The 12,796-nt window shown below is 42.0% G+C and overlaps 2 protein-coding genes across 3 annotated transcripts; one reads left to right on the forward strand and one right to left on the reverse strand.

The window, feature by feature from the left end:
- Positions 1 to 22: 22 nt before the first annotated feature.
- LOC119009420 (lysine-rich arabinogalactan protein 19-like) lies at positions 23 to 3,016 on the reverse strand. The gene is made up of 5 exons (XM_037080676.1): positions 2,880 to 3,016; positions 2,454 to 2,540; positions 1,542 to 1,630; positions 279 to 929; positions 23 to 166 (listed from the first exon to the last, which is right to left on the reverse strand). The coding sequence occupies exons 2-4, from the start codon at positions 2,538 to 2,540 to the stop codon at positions 350 to 352; spliced, it is 756 nt and encodes a 251-aa protein (XP_036936571.1). The 5' UTR covers positions 2,880 to 3,016; the 3' UTR covers positions 23 to 166; positions 279 to 349.
- A 1,382-nt stretch (positions 3,017 to 4,398) lies between these two features.
- telo2 (TEL2, telomere maintenance 2, homolog (S. cerevisiae)) lies at positions 4,399 to 12,323 on the forward strand. Of its 2 annotated transcripts, none has more exons than XM_037082379.1 (21): positions 4,399 to 4,617; positions 5,029 to 5,369; positions 5,445 to 5,722; positions 5,812 to 5,880; positions 6,899 to 7,046; positions 7,153 to 7,255; positions 7,334 to 7,402; positions 7,488 to 7,629; positions 7,783 to 7,919; positions 8,008 to 8,093; positions 8,433 to 8,522; positions 8,622 to 8,710; positions 8,811 to 8,902; positions 8,991 to 9,107; positions 9,198 to 9,269; positions 9,379 to 9,549; positions 9,631 to 9,722; positions 9,828 to 9,927; positions 10,771 to 10,835; positions 11,090 to 11,205; positions 11,833 to 12,323. In XM_037082379.1, exons 2-21 carry the CDS (start codon positions 5,029 to 5,031, stop codon positions 11,952 to 11,954), a joined length of 2,499 nt encoding a protein of 832 aa, XP_036938274.1. In that variant the 5' UTR covers positions 4,399 to 4,617; the 3' UTR covers positions 11,955 to 12,323. The 2 variants fall into 2 exon arrangements, with proteins under 2 accessions (XP_036938274.1, XP_036938273.1); XM_037082378.1 differs by having other exon boundaries at positions 4,401 to 4,617; positions 4,998 to 5,369.
- The last annotated feature ends 473 nt before the right edge of the window (positions 12,324 to 12,796 follow it).

Genomic DNA, 12,796 nt, shown 5'->3' on the forward strand with positions numbered 1-12,796 from the left:
AAGTGCATTATATTTTTGTTTGGTGTGTGTGTGTGTGTGTGTGTGTGTGTGTGTGTGTGTGTGTGTGTGTGGTACTGGTGCAGCTCAGTCGCTCCAGCTGTGGAGCTCTGCACCCGGCCTGTTAGCAGTGGGGGGTCCACACCTCTGGCTTGTACATCATCCATGTCTACAAATTGAGAAGAAATTTTAGACTTAAAACCGATCAAAAATCTATACAACAATTAGAGACTTAAATCTCTGTAAATGAATTAAAGATAAAAGAACTGTGAACTGTGTACCTGGCCTGGTTTCCGGCAGGAGGGTCACATCTCTCGGGTGTATGGACTGTCCATCATCCGTTCCAGAAACATCACTGCAACTGACATGAGAACAGAGGGTGAGAGATCAGCTGCATGGCGCCCGGAGAGGCCGTAGAGAAAACTGAACATGTACATGTACAATCGATTAGGGATGGAGGACTGAGAGGAAGAGATGGGGAGCTGAGAGGAAGAGGAGGAGGGCTGAGAGACAGAGGTGGAGGGCTGAGAGGAAGACTCAGAATCAGAATAGCCTGAAGGGATGGAGAGCTGAAAGGAAGAATCAGAATCAGAAGGATCAGAATCAGGACAGACTGAAGAGGTGGAGAGCTGAAAGGAAGAATCAGAATCAGAAGAATCAGAATCAGGATAGCCTGAAGAGGTGGAGAGCTGAAAGGCAGAGGTGGAGAGCTGAGAGGCAGAGGTGGAGGGCTGAGAGAAAGAGGTGGAGGGCTGAGAGAAAGAGGTGGAGGGCTGAGAGAAAGAGGTGGAGGGCTGAGAGTAAGAGGTGGAGGGTTGAGGGCTGGAGCTCTGGTCAGGCAGGACAGCAGCTCCCTCACGCAGTCTTCTCGCAGGAGGTTCCTCAGAGCCTCCGGAGCTGCTCGCCCTCGGTCTCTTCCTGCTCCCAGCAGACTGTTAGGGAGAAAGTAAGGGACCTCGTCAAACTAGCTGAGTCATTTTCCTTTCTGACTGCTGCTGTGACATCAGTGTTTTTTTCATCTGTGTTTCCTGTTCAACTGAATTGATCGCTGTATTTCAAAATGGCGTCATGAAAGGATTAGCACTGGTCAATATTATCTTTGAATGACTGCTACACAGTGTAGTATAGAACAACCATGAAAACTTAAGCAATAGTTCAACAGAGTTATTTATTAGTCTCCTTGCAAGAGCAGGAGCAACTGCAGCACATCCTATAAAACTTAAATTAACTTTTTTTGGCCACCTGGTTGGCATTCAAGAGCTTCAGTCCCTCCCACAGATAGAGACTTTTTTAAATTTTCTTGAAGTGAAACAGGAAAACCGAAAACGCAACATATTTCATGATTGTGTTGGTTTTATCACCTCAGCCAAACAATTTCCTGGAAATCCTCCTAAAGCCTGATCTGTAGGCTTTAGCTAAAGGAAACAATGAAGTGAATCAGACTTGTGACGCTCCAGCACACATTTTCACACCAATTCCCACGATTACGCACCGTACAAGCACCCCCACTGGCCTCTGAAATCACAGCAACACATCAAACTTACTGAGCGCTCCGCGCAAAACACCGACCGAGGTGGAACCAAACGCACGATCGGCCGAACGATCGGTCGTGATCCAGGCAGCGCATGAAGACCTGCAGGAGGACAAAGTCAGTGGGTCAGCTGCCAGAGAAAGTTTCAACGTTTCTGCTGCTCCCAGGAGAGGGATACTGTGACGTGACTGGCTGCCACTGCAACACCGGAGATAATTCGTGGGAATGCAGCTGAATCTCCTGTGTGGACAGATGTCTTGCCTTTGGTGCCACACATGATGATCCATCAATGTCCTCATTTGATTATTGTGACTTACCTTTACATGATATGTCTGCTGGACGAGATGCAGGGCAGTGGATGCCCTTCTTCTCCTCACACCCAGAGAGATTTCAGTTTTCAGGGCTGCAGACTCCCTGATAGGAGCTGTAGGACCGTGTTTTATCCCAGGGTGGGAACATGGAGACAATCTGTCTCCCACCATGTCTCCAGCAGGAGAAGCTTCATGTTTTACATTTTATCTTCACATGAACAAGCCTCACAGATCAGCTGAGGCTCCTCCAGAGGGGTGCAAGTCGGTGCATTGCTGAACCAGATCGTTCCACTCTATCATATCTCCACTGACTTCCAAAGTCAAACTCTAACTGATTCCCCTTCAGCCAAAATGCAAATAAGCTGTTTATCGAATAACAAAGAAAATATCTATTTTCCAAACATAATCGTTTAAAGATCTCTCTGAAGGTGAAGGGTTTCAAACTTTCAGCTCTCTGTGACTTGCTACATCATGGTTGACCCAGTGGCACAAACATGACTTGAGAGTCTATTTTCCCTTAGTCACTTACATTTTTCATATTCATATCTTTTTACTGAGTGTGTCCTACATAAAACACACAGTACACACCAAGTATCAGAGAGCCGAGTGCTTACCCTGCTGGCCTGGGGTCTGTCCCGGCTCCTGCCGGGCTCTCTGCTCCAGTAGATGTGGTCATGGAGGTGAGACGGCACACCAGACATCTGCAGATATCACCATACAGTTTAGGAATAAATTCTGTTGAACTGTATTCAAAACAACTTTATTTAACCGAAGACTGAATACATGTTTTTGCCACAATGTCGCAATAAACTCGATTAAGCACTAAAACTCAATACATGGCTGTGCAATATGCAACACATTATTATTCCAAATTGGTTTTAAACAATTAAACACGGTAAAAAGTCACCCGTTAAAGATTTGGCCAAGCTAGCATGTAGCTATATTCTAATGTAGCATACTGCGTCGAACTCTGGAGTCCGTCAGTCCACATTTTCTCAGAAAAACGGTCTATAAATGACTTTAAATCTCTGTTTATTTACGTTTTCTGCGATGAAACTGTCAAAGAGTGAAGTGAGATCGTCGTGGTAATTTTCTCGGTGGTCGCTTGTGTGGTTCAATAGCAGTCGTTTTGGCAAAGCTTCTCCTTCAATATCTCGAAGAGAAATGATGATCTCGGGACAAGTTTTAAAAAGTAAACAGGCTCCATAGCAACCAGCTTCTTACGTCATCAGTGAAAGACGATTGTTTAAAAAATAATAATTGTTATTATTTTCATGCAATTGTGCTCAACATGCGTAAACATCATTTAATTTAAAAGCACTGAGAGGAAGAATAACTCAGAATCTGACGCAATTTAAGAGTGATGCTTTTATTCTGTCTTAGTATTTTTCATTTAATTACCTACAGAAGTGCACACATCAAATATAATCCACAAAAATAAATGAAATTACACCTAAAAAAAAAAAACACCCTTACTATTCCACATACCTCCTCCTATTTACTCAATTTTGCTTTTGCTATGTTAAAATGTATTTTGTAATTACATCTTTGCATAAATCATAAAAAGTCACTTCAGCGGCATGCAGTAGTATTGCTTGGACAGCAGAGGGCACTGCATAAGCATGTTTTACTGTGATTTTGCTTCAGTCCAGTTAAAAGCGCAACTAAACAAAACTTGCTTAATGTCTATGTGCAACTTCGTGTTAATGGTTGGCACCATTTCCCCTGCTAAAAGACACTAATTGCTTTCTTTTGGTCATTGGCAGCATCCCTGAATGTAACAGAGAAAACCTGCAGTGTCGCACACTGTTGATAACTTAATGACTTCTGTGATCATTAATGCCTTTGTGCTGTCAATCTCACCTGTGAGTTTATAGTGAACTGGGCACACTGAGTTCTTGCAGTTGAAAGCGGGTGGCATCTATCTTGCACAGCAACACTTGATTTTAGGGTATTAAACCCGTCGATTGGAAAGATTGGCAGATAGCTCGAACTGTGTAAATATATGAACATATTTAAAATGCTTTATTTTCTACTGTAAATCATTGTGGCTCAGTATGTGCCACTCATGCGAGGCACATACTGAGCCACAATGATTTACGATTATTGGAGTTTGTTAAATCACAATAAAAAAATCAAACAAACAAATAAACAAAAACAAAAAAACAAGGTCCCTTCAACGTATACATCACAAATAGATCACTGTCTACTTGCTTAGTGTTGTCTGATGATCTGTGGTAGAGTCCCTGCACTCTGATCTTTTATATTAATGATATATGACATACAAACCAAAATATCACTGTAAACAATACTATTGCCCGTGATCAAGTAAATGTCATTCCCTGATTACGATATAAAACTACAAACACTATGGCCACAATTGTGATTATTCGGTTACAAGAAACGCTACAGATATACCTTTGCTACTATTAACACGGACATAAAGTTATTTCTATGTGTAGTAGTGACTGTTAGATCCAGATAAAAACAGCTGTAGACGTTCATAAACTGGGGAATACAGCTTTAACAGGCCGCACTCACCACAGCGGAACCTTACTTCTTCCTCTTGCTCTACACACGGACATATTTTGATGGGACACATAGAAAGCGATGGAAACGCTGCGGCGGGACGATCTTGTCAAAACCAAAACGTGAAGTGACAGTTGGAACTACAAGTATCATTACGTAAAAGGAATATTTTAACGTCAAAGCGACCGTTTAACATGTCTGCAGTCGCCTTATAGTTTTTCGTTTTGTTTTGTAAATGAAAATGTCCAGGTGCGTATCGAGTTTGACGTGCTAACATCTTAAGCTAATTCACTAAAATCTTGATTGAAACTTCACCGGATTGATGAAAAGGGTAAAAAGGGAGAGTTCACCTAAAACGCAACAAACTTAATTCTTTGTGACTTAATTAAAGCCTGTACATCCAGAAGGTTTTGCTGTCAGGTGCTGAAATAACTGTTAGCTTTACTCTTAAAGCTCAAATTGTATTAAAAAGCCAAATATACTCACGGCTGTTATAATCTACAAATTTAGTTATGAGCGCTGACCTGTTGTGTGGGGTTTTTTTTTGTGTGTGTTTTCTGTGCAGTCAAACCTTTGATGGAGACTTGTTACAGGGAAAAAATGAATGACTCTTAAATGATTTTATTTAGGCGGTAAAACAAGCTTCTGACCCTTCCAAAGATGGAGTCCCCTGCCCCAAATACTGAGGTTCGCCATGCAGTGGCCCAGTGTTTCCGGACCCTCACTACGTCCACAGACAACAAAGACATTATCGCTGCTCTTCAGATGCTCCACTCTTACCTGGATGAAGGACCAGAAAGTAGAACCACTTTACCTCAGCGGGCAGAGTTCAGGAGAGCTCACTACACTCGCTCCCTTCAGTTCCTTGTCAGTAACATCCAGGCTGACTGGTTGCACGGCCTCACAGCAGCCCAGCGCACGGAGCTGTGGGATGGCCTCTTCCTCAAAGGCCCCCCAGAGCAGGCGCTGCTGGTGCTGATGGAGGGAATAGGAGAGCTAAGGTGGGTGGTGTTGAATAGAGGATGAGAGGCGTTTACTGTTGTCTCCCTCCATTAATTTGTCTATGTCCACCACAGGCCCAGCACAAATCTGGACCACCTGGTCAGCATCACAGAGAGGTTCCTTCAGACTGGTCGACTCGCTGACCTGCTGTGGTCCTACTGTCAGGGGGCAGGACCCTCTGACTCCCCTCAGCTCCGAGAGACACTGCTGGGACGTATTGTGGCACTGCCCGACCTCACTGCCAACAGGTTACATCGAAACAACAAACCCCTCTTTCTTCCTCAGCAGTATTACCCACTACTGGCTACAGAGATGCTCACTGCCCTGGAGCAAACCTGCCAAGCACTTAAAGGCGAGTGAACCTCTGTAACTATGACGCAGTAATAATTATTGTGATCATTTCTCATTAGAACTAATTGTGTAATTTGTATTTTTTAACAGATGGCACCGACTGCTCCTTGATTTTTGTGGCGCAGACACTTGGGAAAGTGTGTATCCAGGGCCATAGTGGTGAGTTGATTTAAATCCAAAGAAGCTGTACAAAGAGTCAATTTGTGAGTTGCTATTGTTCATTTTAATATTCTCTCTCCTCCTCTTGGTTAATGTTGAATTACACAGTGGTAGTAACACACTGAGCAAAAAGATTTCTTTTTCATTTACATTTTTCTAATTTTTCTTAAGTTGGAGTAAATCTGCGCATGCAAAACGCATATTTCTCTCAGATAATTTGGTTATAATCCATGTTAGTGAGCGTCGTGTTGATATGGCACCTGCCAGATGGATGGATTTTCTTGTCCAGGTGCTCATTAACTCTGAGAAAAGAAAATGTGCTCAAAAAAGGGAGGGATTGACAGGAATAAGCCTTTTGTGTGCAGAGAAACAGTCATAAGTTTTTTGGTTAAACTCGGGAAAATGAAAATGTTGCAATTTTGCGTTTTTGTTCATTGTATGTAACAAGAAAACAAACTTGCTTATTACCAACAAGCCCAATTATCAAAGGCTCAGAGTTAATGATGACTTGTGAAACCTCCAGCATATATTTTGCAGGCATCATTTTTGAGACAAGTCATCGACCAGAAACTCTTAAAAAACAAGATATGTTGCTTTTGGCTGTTTTACATAATACAAACATTGGTAACCTTGACCTCTGTGCTCAATAAAAAGTTCAATATTTCCTTGAATTTAGAGACTTAACTATTAATTGTGGAAACGGAAAAAAAAATATCGAACTATTAGGTTCAGGCCAATATCAGTTCATATTAATTTGAAGAAATAACAGTGTTTTAATTGCCATAGACATGATTTGGCTGATATACACATCATGAAATGCAGTTCATTGTTAAGAAAATTATGAATTTTCATTGGCTATTAACAGCTAATGATGGTGAAATGTTTGGTCATAAGTTTTTTTTAACACTCACTCATAAGTGTCTTTCTTTCACTGACTCAAAAGGAACTGAATTGTCTCCTGGTTATTTATTTATTGCCGCGTCACTAATGACAGAATCCACTTTGTGTGTTTCTTCAGGTCCGGTGCTAGCAGTGATGGCTCCACGGCTGTCTGTATGCACGCGCTCTGACATGGTGTGGCAGAGGGTTTGCTGGAAGCTGCTTGAGAACGTTCCCCAGCGATGGGTGGAGAGCGTGCTCACTTCACTGGTGCAGGCTGTCAGCGGGTAAAGAACATTCATGCATTAAAACAACCAGCAGTTTATCTGGCCTGTAGTTATCATTTCTCTGTCTGCCGTCAATGACACCTTTAATGTCTCTTTTTTTTTTCAGGCCTGACGCTTTGGGCAGGATCATTGGGAATCTGGTCCTAACGAATAGAAAGGCCCAGTATGTTATCACTCATAAGCTGCTGTTATTACAATACAAGTATGAGGTAAGAACATGCGGCCTGTCAGTAAACCATATGTGTCATCTTGTAAATATCATCTGAAGCATATGTTTTTTTCCCCAGACACGAGTCTTGAGAAACATTTTGGGTCACCTCGCAGCAGACAGGGAGCGAAGGCCACTGCTCATCCAGGTGAGAACACTGAGATGTTGAGTCATATGTCAGTTCGTATACATTGATGATTTTGACATGTATATATGTGTGTGTGTGTTTTCAGGTGTTACGGACTGTGTCTCAGGCTTGGGCTAACCCCAGCGCAGTGAAGCACACACCTATAGAGCAGCAGCTGTATGTCAGTAAGGCCTTACTGCTGAGTGTGAGTCTGCTGAAAGACTCTGAGCTGCACGAGCTACGCTCAGGTACAAATAACAATGTTTGGTCCAAATTGAAATGATTGTTGCTCCACATCTCTTGGATCATGCACTCCGTTCCACATTGTGATTTATTTTAGGCACATATATGGATGATAAAGGTAGCTTTGTTCAACTCTCTTCTCTCTGTTGTGTTCTCAGACCTACTTCAGTGCATGCTGGGCGGCATGCAGAGCCACCTGGACAGCAGTGTGGTGCGTATCAGGCATATGGGCATGGTGGTGGGAGAGTGTCTGAGCTCACGCATGGATATCAGTGGAACAAAGCTCAAATTTGAGGTACAGCTATGACCTAATTGGATTCAAAGTATTGGATTGAAATGCCACCCTGAGACCTGTGTCTGAGTTTGTTTGTGCTCTGTTGTAGTATGATCAGGATGAGGAAACTCAAGAGCTGCTTTCTCTGATGACTCCCAGTACTGGTGACGAAGCAGAGGCTGAGCCTGTAAATAGGTATGTGTTTTTTACATCTCTGTAACTGTTAGTCAAGGTTTGGGAGTTTGGCCTATTGGGCAGCATATCTGTGAGTTGACAAAAAATAAAATCCACTCTCATTTATGGTCAGCGTTGTAGAAAAAGTACCCAAAAATCATACTTGAGCAAAAATTATGTCTTAGAATTTCTTCTGCCATTGCAGTGTGAATGCTGGATTTTGAAAATCAACTGCATCTAGCAAGCTGGCTTTATAAGTTGAATGATACCAATAATACATGAAAGATGTGGAATATAGTACGCAGTCACTTTTTATTTGAAGGCGTTGATTTTATTAAAGAGAAGTTCTGTCCTCTGCAGAGTTGACACTACTCAAGAGACCAATGGAACTCCAACTCCGCCTCCTCAGAATGAATCATCTCAAAATAAGCCAGGCTCTGACCTGGACAGGTAAGTGTCTGCTCTTCATTTCAGTAAGTGATGCTGTCATACCAAATGTGTTTGCGGGGTTTCACATGTTTTGTTTTTGTTTGTTTTTGACTTATGCAGCGATGATGAGCTCACTCCCTACGATATGTCAGGTGATCAGGAAATAAGTAAAGCCACCCCACCCCGCTACCTGCGAGACTGTCTGGAAAGTATGGCACCACAGATTTCATGTCTTTGACCTCACCTCCAGTTTGAGTGTTGTGTCACTAGCTCCAGCGCTAATATTTTCATATCGATTAACCCATTCAGCTTTAATTTCCTCTGAGGACTCGGTGCGCGTGGAGCTCAGTTTGAGAGTCGCAGAGGGTTTGGTGAGGAAGAACGTCTTTGCGGCCAGAGAGGTACGGCCGCAAGAGAAATTCTGAGGATTGCTTAGCAAATTAGTGCATCACTTTTCACACAATGGTTCATGTTTGTTTGTTTTTTCAGATCAGTGTCCAGCTGACCAAAGTGCTCCTTCACATGGAGGATAAATACAGCATAAATGGCTTCCTGAGCCTCAGACAGGCGACCATGGTAGCAGTCACTGTCACTGACTGTATCCCTGTACGATCATCTATCTCTGTTACCTTTTCACAACTTTATTACCATGTTCTGCTTCTTTCTCTTGATTTTTCTTTTTGCTTTCCTCGATAGGTAACTCAGTATTTGACTACAGAGTTTTACTCCTTGAACTACAGTCTTCGCCAGCGGCTCGATATCTTGGAGGTGAAAAGCAGCTGTGTGCCTTCAACAAAAACATCTAGCGATTGATTTGAACTCTTTTCATTATTGCCGCATGTGTAATCATGAGGCTGCTCTTGTTTTGGTGTATCAGGTCCTTGCTATGGCTGCGCAGGAGCTCTCTAAGCCAGTCACTGAAAAGAGAGATCCATCTGTGGGTATTACTGCCAGCACTGATTTGACTCCATACCCCGGTGACAACCCCGTTCACTGGCGACAAGAAGTGGAGAGGCGGATTCAGAGCAAGACAAAACGCCTCAGGAAGGTAGTAAAAGTAGATGGACATTTTTCATTTGTCTGTTAAGTATTTGAGTGAAGCTCTTCAGATGTCCTTCTTGTGATTCAGGGTGCCACACAACCTCCGGTGAAGGCCACCCCTAACCGTTACGCCCCCGTTGCTGGACACTTCTTTTTTCCACTTCTCAGGAATTACGACAAGTGAGTCTGTTGTTTTATTTAATTTGAAAGCTTAACACGACAGTTTTAACGCTCAAATGTACAACAGAACATTTTTAAAACTATAGTGTAATACCTTTCTGCTAGGCCTCAAGTGACCTTTGACCTCCTGGGCAGCGACCATCTGGTACTGGGCAGGTTGATCCACACCTTGGGCCTCTTGATGCACCTGGCAGTCAATGCACCAGTAGGTTTATGGGGGTGTGCACAATGCGGAGCTTTATATCGGTATCAGTGTGCCAGAGTTATGGGTGGGACATTGATGCAAATTAGGAATGCACAATATGGATTTTATTCAGCTGATACCAATAACTGATGTTCACCTGCTTCTCATGGCTAATACCAATATGATAACTGGTAATTTTACTTTTTTCAATTTATAAAGAAGTTCTTGTCCAGTACTTTATTTAAACCTGAGGGTATTCCACTGCTCTAATAAGGTTTGTTGTGTTAAAATGTACAGACTTTTCGTCTCCTCTCCGAAACCCTGTGGAACATGTGTTGCAAATTGTAGCTTGCAATTACATTTTCTCCTCTCACGCCATCCTTTCTTCTTCTTCTTCTTCTTCTTCTTCTTCTTCTTCTTCTTCTTCTTCTTCTTCTTCTTCTTCTTCTTTGTGTTTACTGGCAAATTACAAACCAACTTTAAAGGTGCACATATTGAAATGTGTAGATGATGCACCTGTTAAGTTAATAAAAGCAATTTGACTTCAGATTAATTAGTTTCATTATTGCATTACCCTCAAGAGACATCCTGAGTTGCTCAATATACTGTATATATTTAACATGGAAAGAGACTGTCACTAAATAGATGTATGACTTGGCAGCTAGAGGCACCTGTTGCTCATTTTAGTAAGAACAGATGTTGTTCAGATGCTGTAGAATTTAGCCCAGGAATAGATATCGACACAATAATACAATGTAAGAAATCCCCAAACACTATAGTAACAATACCACCTATAACTTCCCCTATGAGAGTCCTTTGACGTCTTTTCTCCTTTTTTCTTTTTTTTTTTTTTTTTTTTTGCAGATAGCTGCACAGATGGGTCGTGCTTTACTGGACTTTGTGTGGGCGGTGCGCTACCATGCTGACCAGTGAGTGTGATGCATATCAGTGTTGAAGACAATAAATTGATGAAATCTCTTGTGGTTACAAAGAGCGCTGTGATGCAGCATTTCTGCTACTAGCCAGGCATTTAATCATCAACATTAACAGTACAATCAGCATGTTTTTTTTAAATGAGGTTAAATTAGAAATAGAACAGTCAGACAAAAAATAAGAGTATCCCTGAACAGATTATCAGGATGTTTTGTTGCTTGAGCTGTAACTGGATATCTGTCTTTTAAAGGATGGTGAGACGAGGTGTCCTCTTCGCTGTTTGCTCTGTGTTTCTGAGCATTAACAGTCAGAACCTGCTGGTGGAACTCAGTGATCAGCTGTTTGAGACCAGAACTTGGCTGGCAGGTAAAAAAAAAAAAAAGAATACATTGCTGTTGAGAAAGAGCAAAGACAGATTCAGATATTGTAGATAAATGTAATTAAAATTTCTCCTTATGAGGGGAAAGTCAGGCAGAGGAACTGTTTCATTTCTGTTATTACACAGCCACTTTTTCAGTTCATGTGTTCATATGTTTCTATAAATAGTTTAACTATAAAACACATGATTCTTGCGGCTGCACCTGCATCGTGTGATTCGCTCAGGGATGTCCCGTCAGTGACACACAAACATGCACAGCACACACATGCACAGCTGGACTGAGCCTTTCTGGGAAGTAGATGAGGAACCAGGATGTCCTGTGCTCCGCAGACTGTCCATGACGTGATCGTCTCATCTACAGTTGGATGTTTCTTTATCCCTTTGAGAATAAGTGTAGGTTCACATTGTAGCGAGTGACACAGAAGTGAATTTTCCTCTCACGTAGGGGTTTTATTGTGCAAAGATGATGTCAGGATTATGTGCAAGCACAGACATAAAAAAAACAAACAAAAAAAAAAAACATTTTGATTTTGTAATGACTGAGAGATCTGGCTGTCTTGCTGCCTGTTGTTGCCACTGCTCAAGCTGCCAATAATCCTTTATAATATCCACAGATGTTGCTGAAGGAGACCCTGACGCAGATTGTCGGAATCTGGCTGTACAGAGTCTGGTGCTGCTGGATAAGAGCCTGAAGAAGCAGCTGCAAGATCAACATGCACTGGGCCTGGAGGCATAGTCGCAGCATTAACAACAAACAATGGCACACTGAATGTGTCCTCTGCCTGCTCCTCACAGAGCCTGGAAACTTGAGAGTTGATGAAACAGTGTTCTGTCTATACACTGGCAGAGGGGCCGGCCTTTTTCTTTTGTTTTTTTGCTGGGCAGACCAATTTTTTCGATCATATGGAACACAGTGAACATGAGGAAAAGGAGGGAACCTGCTTTTTCAGACGTTTGTGAACGTATTTCTGCATTATGCCTGCACACACGTTTCTCTGCACTGTATTGTTGCAAAATTCATATCTAATTTAAAGCAGATACAGTATTGATTGAATTGAGAATAGGATGCCATTTTTGTCCTCCAATAAAACACATCTCATGAGGATATCCTTTTCAGCCTCTTTCCTGTACTGGCACATCTCTGTGTACTCTGTGTACTTGTTTGCAAAGGACATCCTGTGAATATTCACCTGCGCGCACGCACGCATTCACAAATAATGGAAAGACTACTATTGCTTCCTCTTGTGCGTGAACAGGTGTGTGAATGGGTGTAGGTGACGAGTGTTGTAAAGCCAGTCATTTACCATTTTACAGTAATTTCAAAGCAAATCTGATGTGTCCCTTTTGGTATGGTTATACTGTGATCCCCATTAAATTTCAAGGTGTTTCCTTTGTCATTATATAAGAATGCTCATTTCAAAGGACATAAAGCCACCTCCATGCTGCACACACAGAAAATGTTTAATGAGATATTTTCAAAACCAAATATATTTGAGCATAATATAAACAATATGATAGAAGAAAAAATATAACAAAGCACTGAGTAAATGAAGTAAAAAAGAACATACACTATACAGT

This window comes from Acanthopagrus latus, chromosome 20 (assembly GCF_904848185.1).
Source record: "Acanthopagrus latus isolate v.2019 chromosome 20, fAcaLat1.1, whole genome shotgun sequence".
Lineage (NCBI taxonomy): Eukaryota > Metazoa > Chordata > Actinopteri > Spariformes > Sparidae > Acanthopagrus > Acanthopagrus latus.

Excerpts from the sequence above, each read along its gene's own strand:
- LOC119009420 (XM_037080676.1), bottom strand. The coding sequence starts at position 2,540 with ATGTCTGGTGTGCCGTCTCACCTCCATGACCACATCTACTGGAGCAGA. Across the intron at positions 1,631-2,453 it reads ACAGACCCCAGGCCAGCAGG|GTCTTCATGCGCTGCCTGGA; the intron begins GTAAGCACTCGG and ends GTCCTCCTGCAG. Across the intron at positions 930-1,541 it reads TGTTTTGCGCGGAGCGCTCA|TCTGCTGGGAGCAGGAAGAG; the intron begins GTAAGTTTGATG and ends TCTCCCTAACAG.
- telo2 (XM_037082379.1), top strand. The coding sequence starts at position 5,029 with ATGGAGTCCCCTGCCCCAAATACTGAGGTTCGCCATGCAGTGGCCCAG. Across the intron at positions 5,370-5,444 it reads GAGGGAATAGGAGAGCTAAG|GCCCAGCACAAATCTGGACC; the intron begins GTGGGTGGTGTT and ends TGTCCACCACAG. Across the intron at positions 8,523-8,621 it reads CCAGGCTCTGACCTGGACAG|CGATGATGAGCTCACTCCCT; the intron begins GTAAGTGTCTGC and ends TGACTTATGCAG.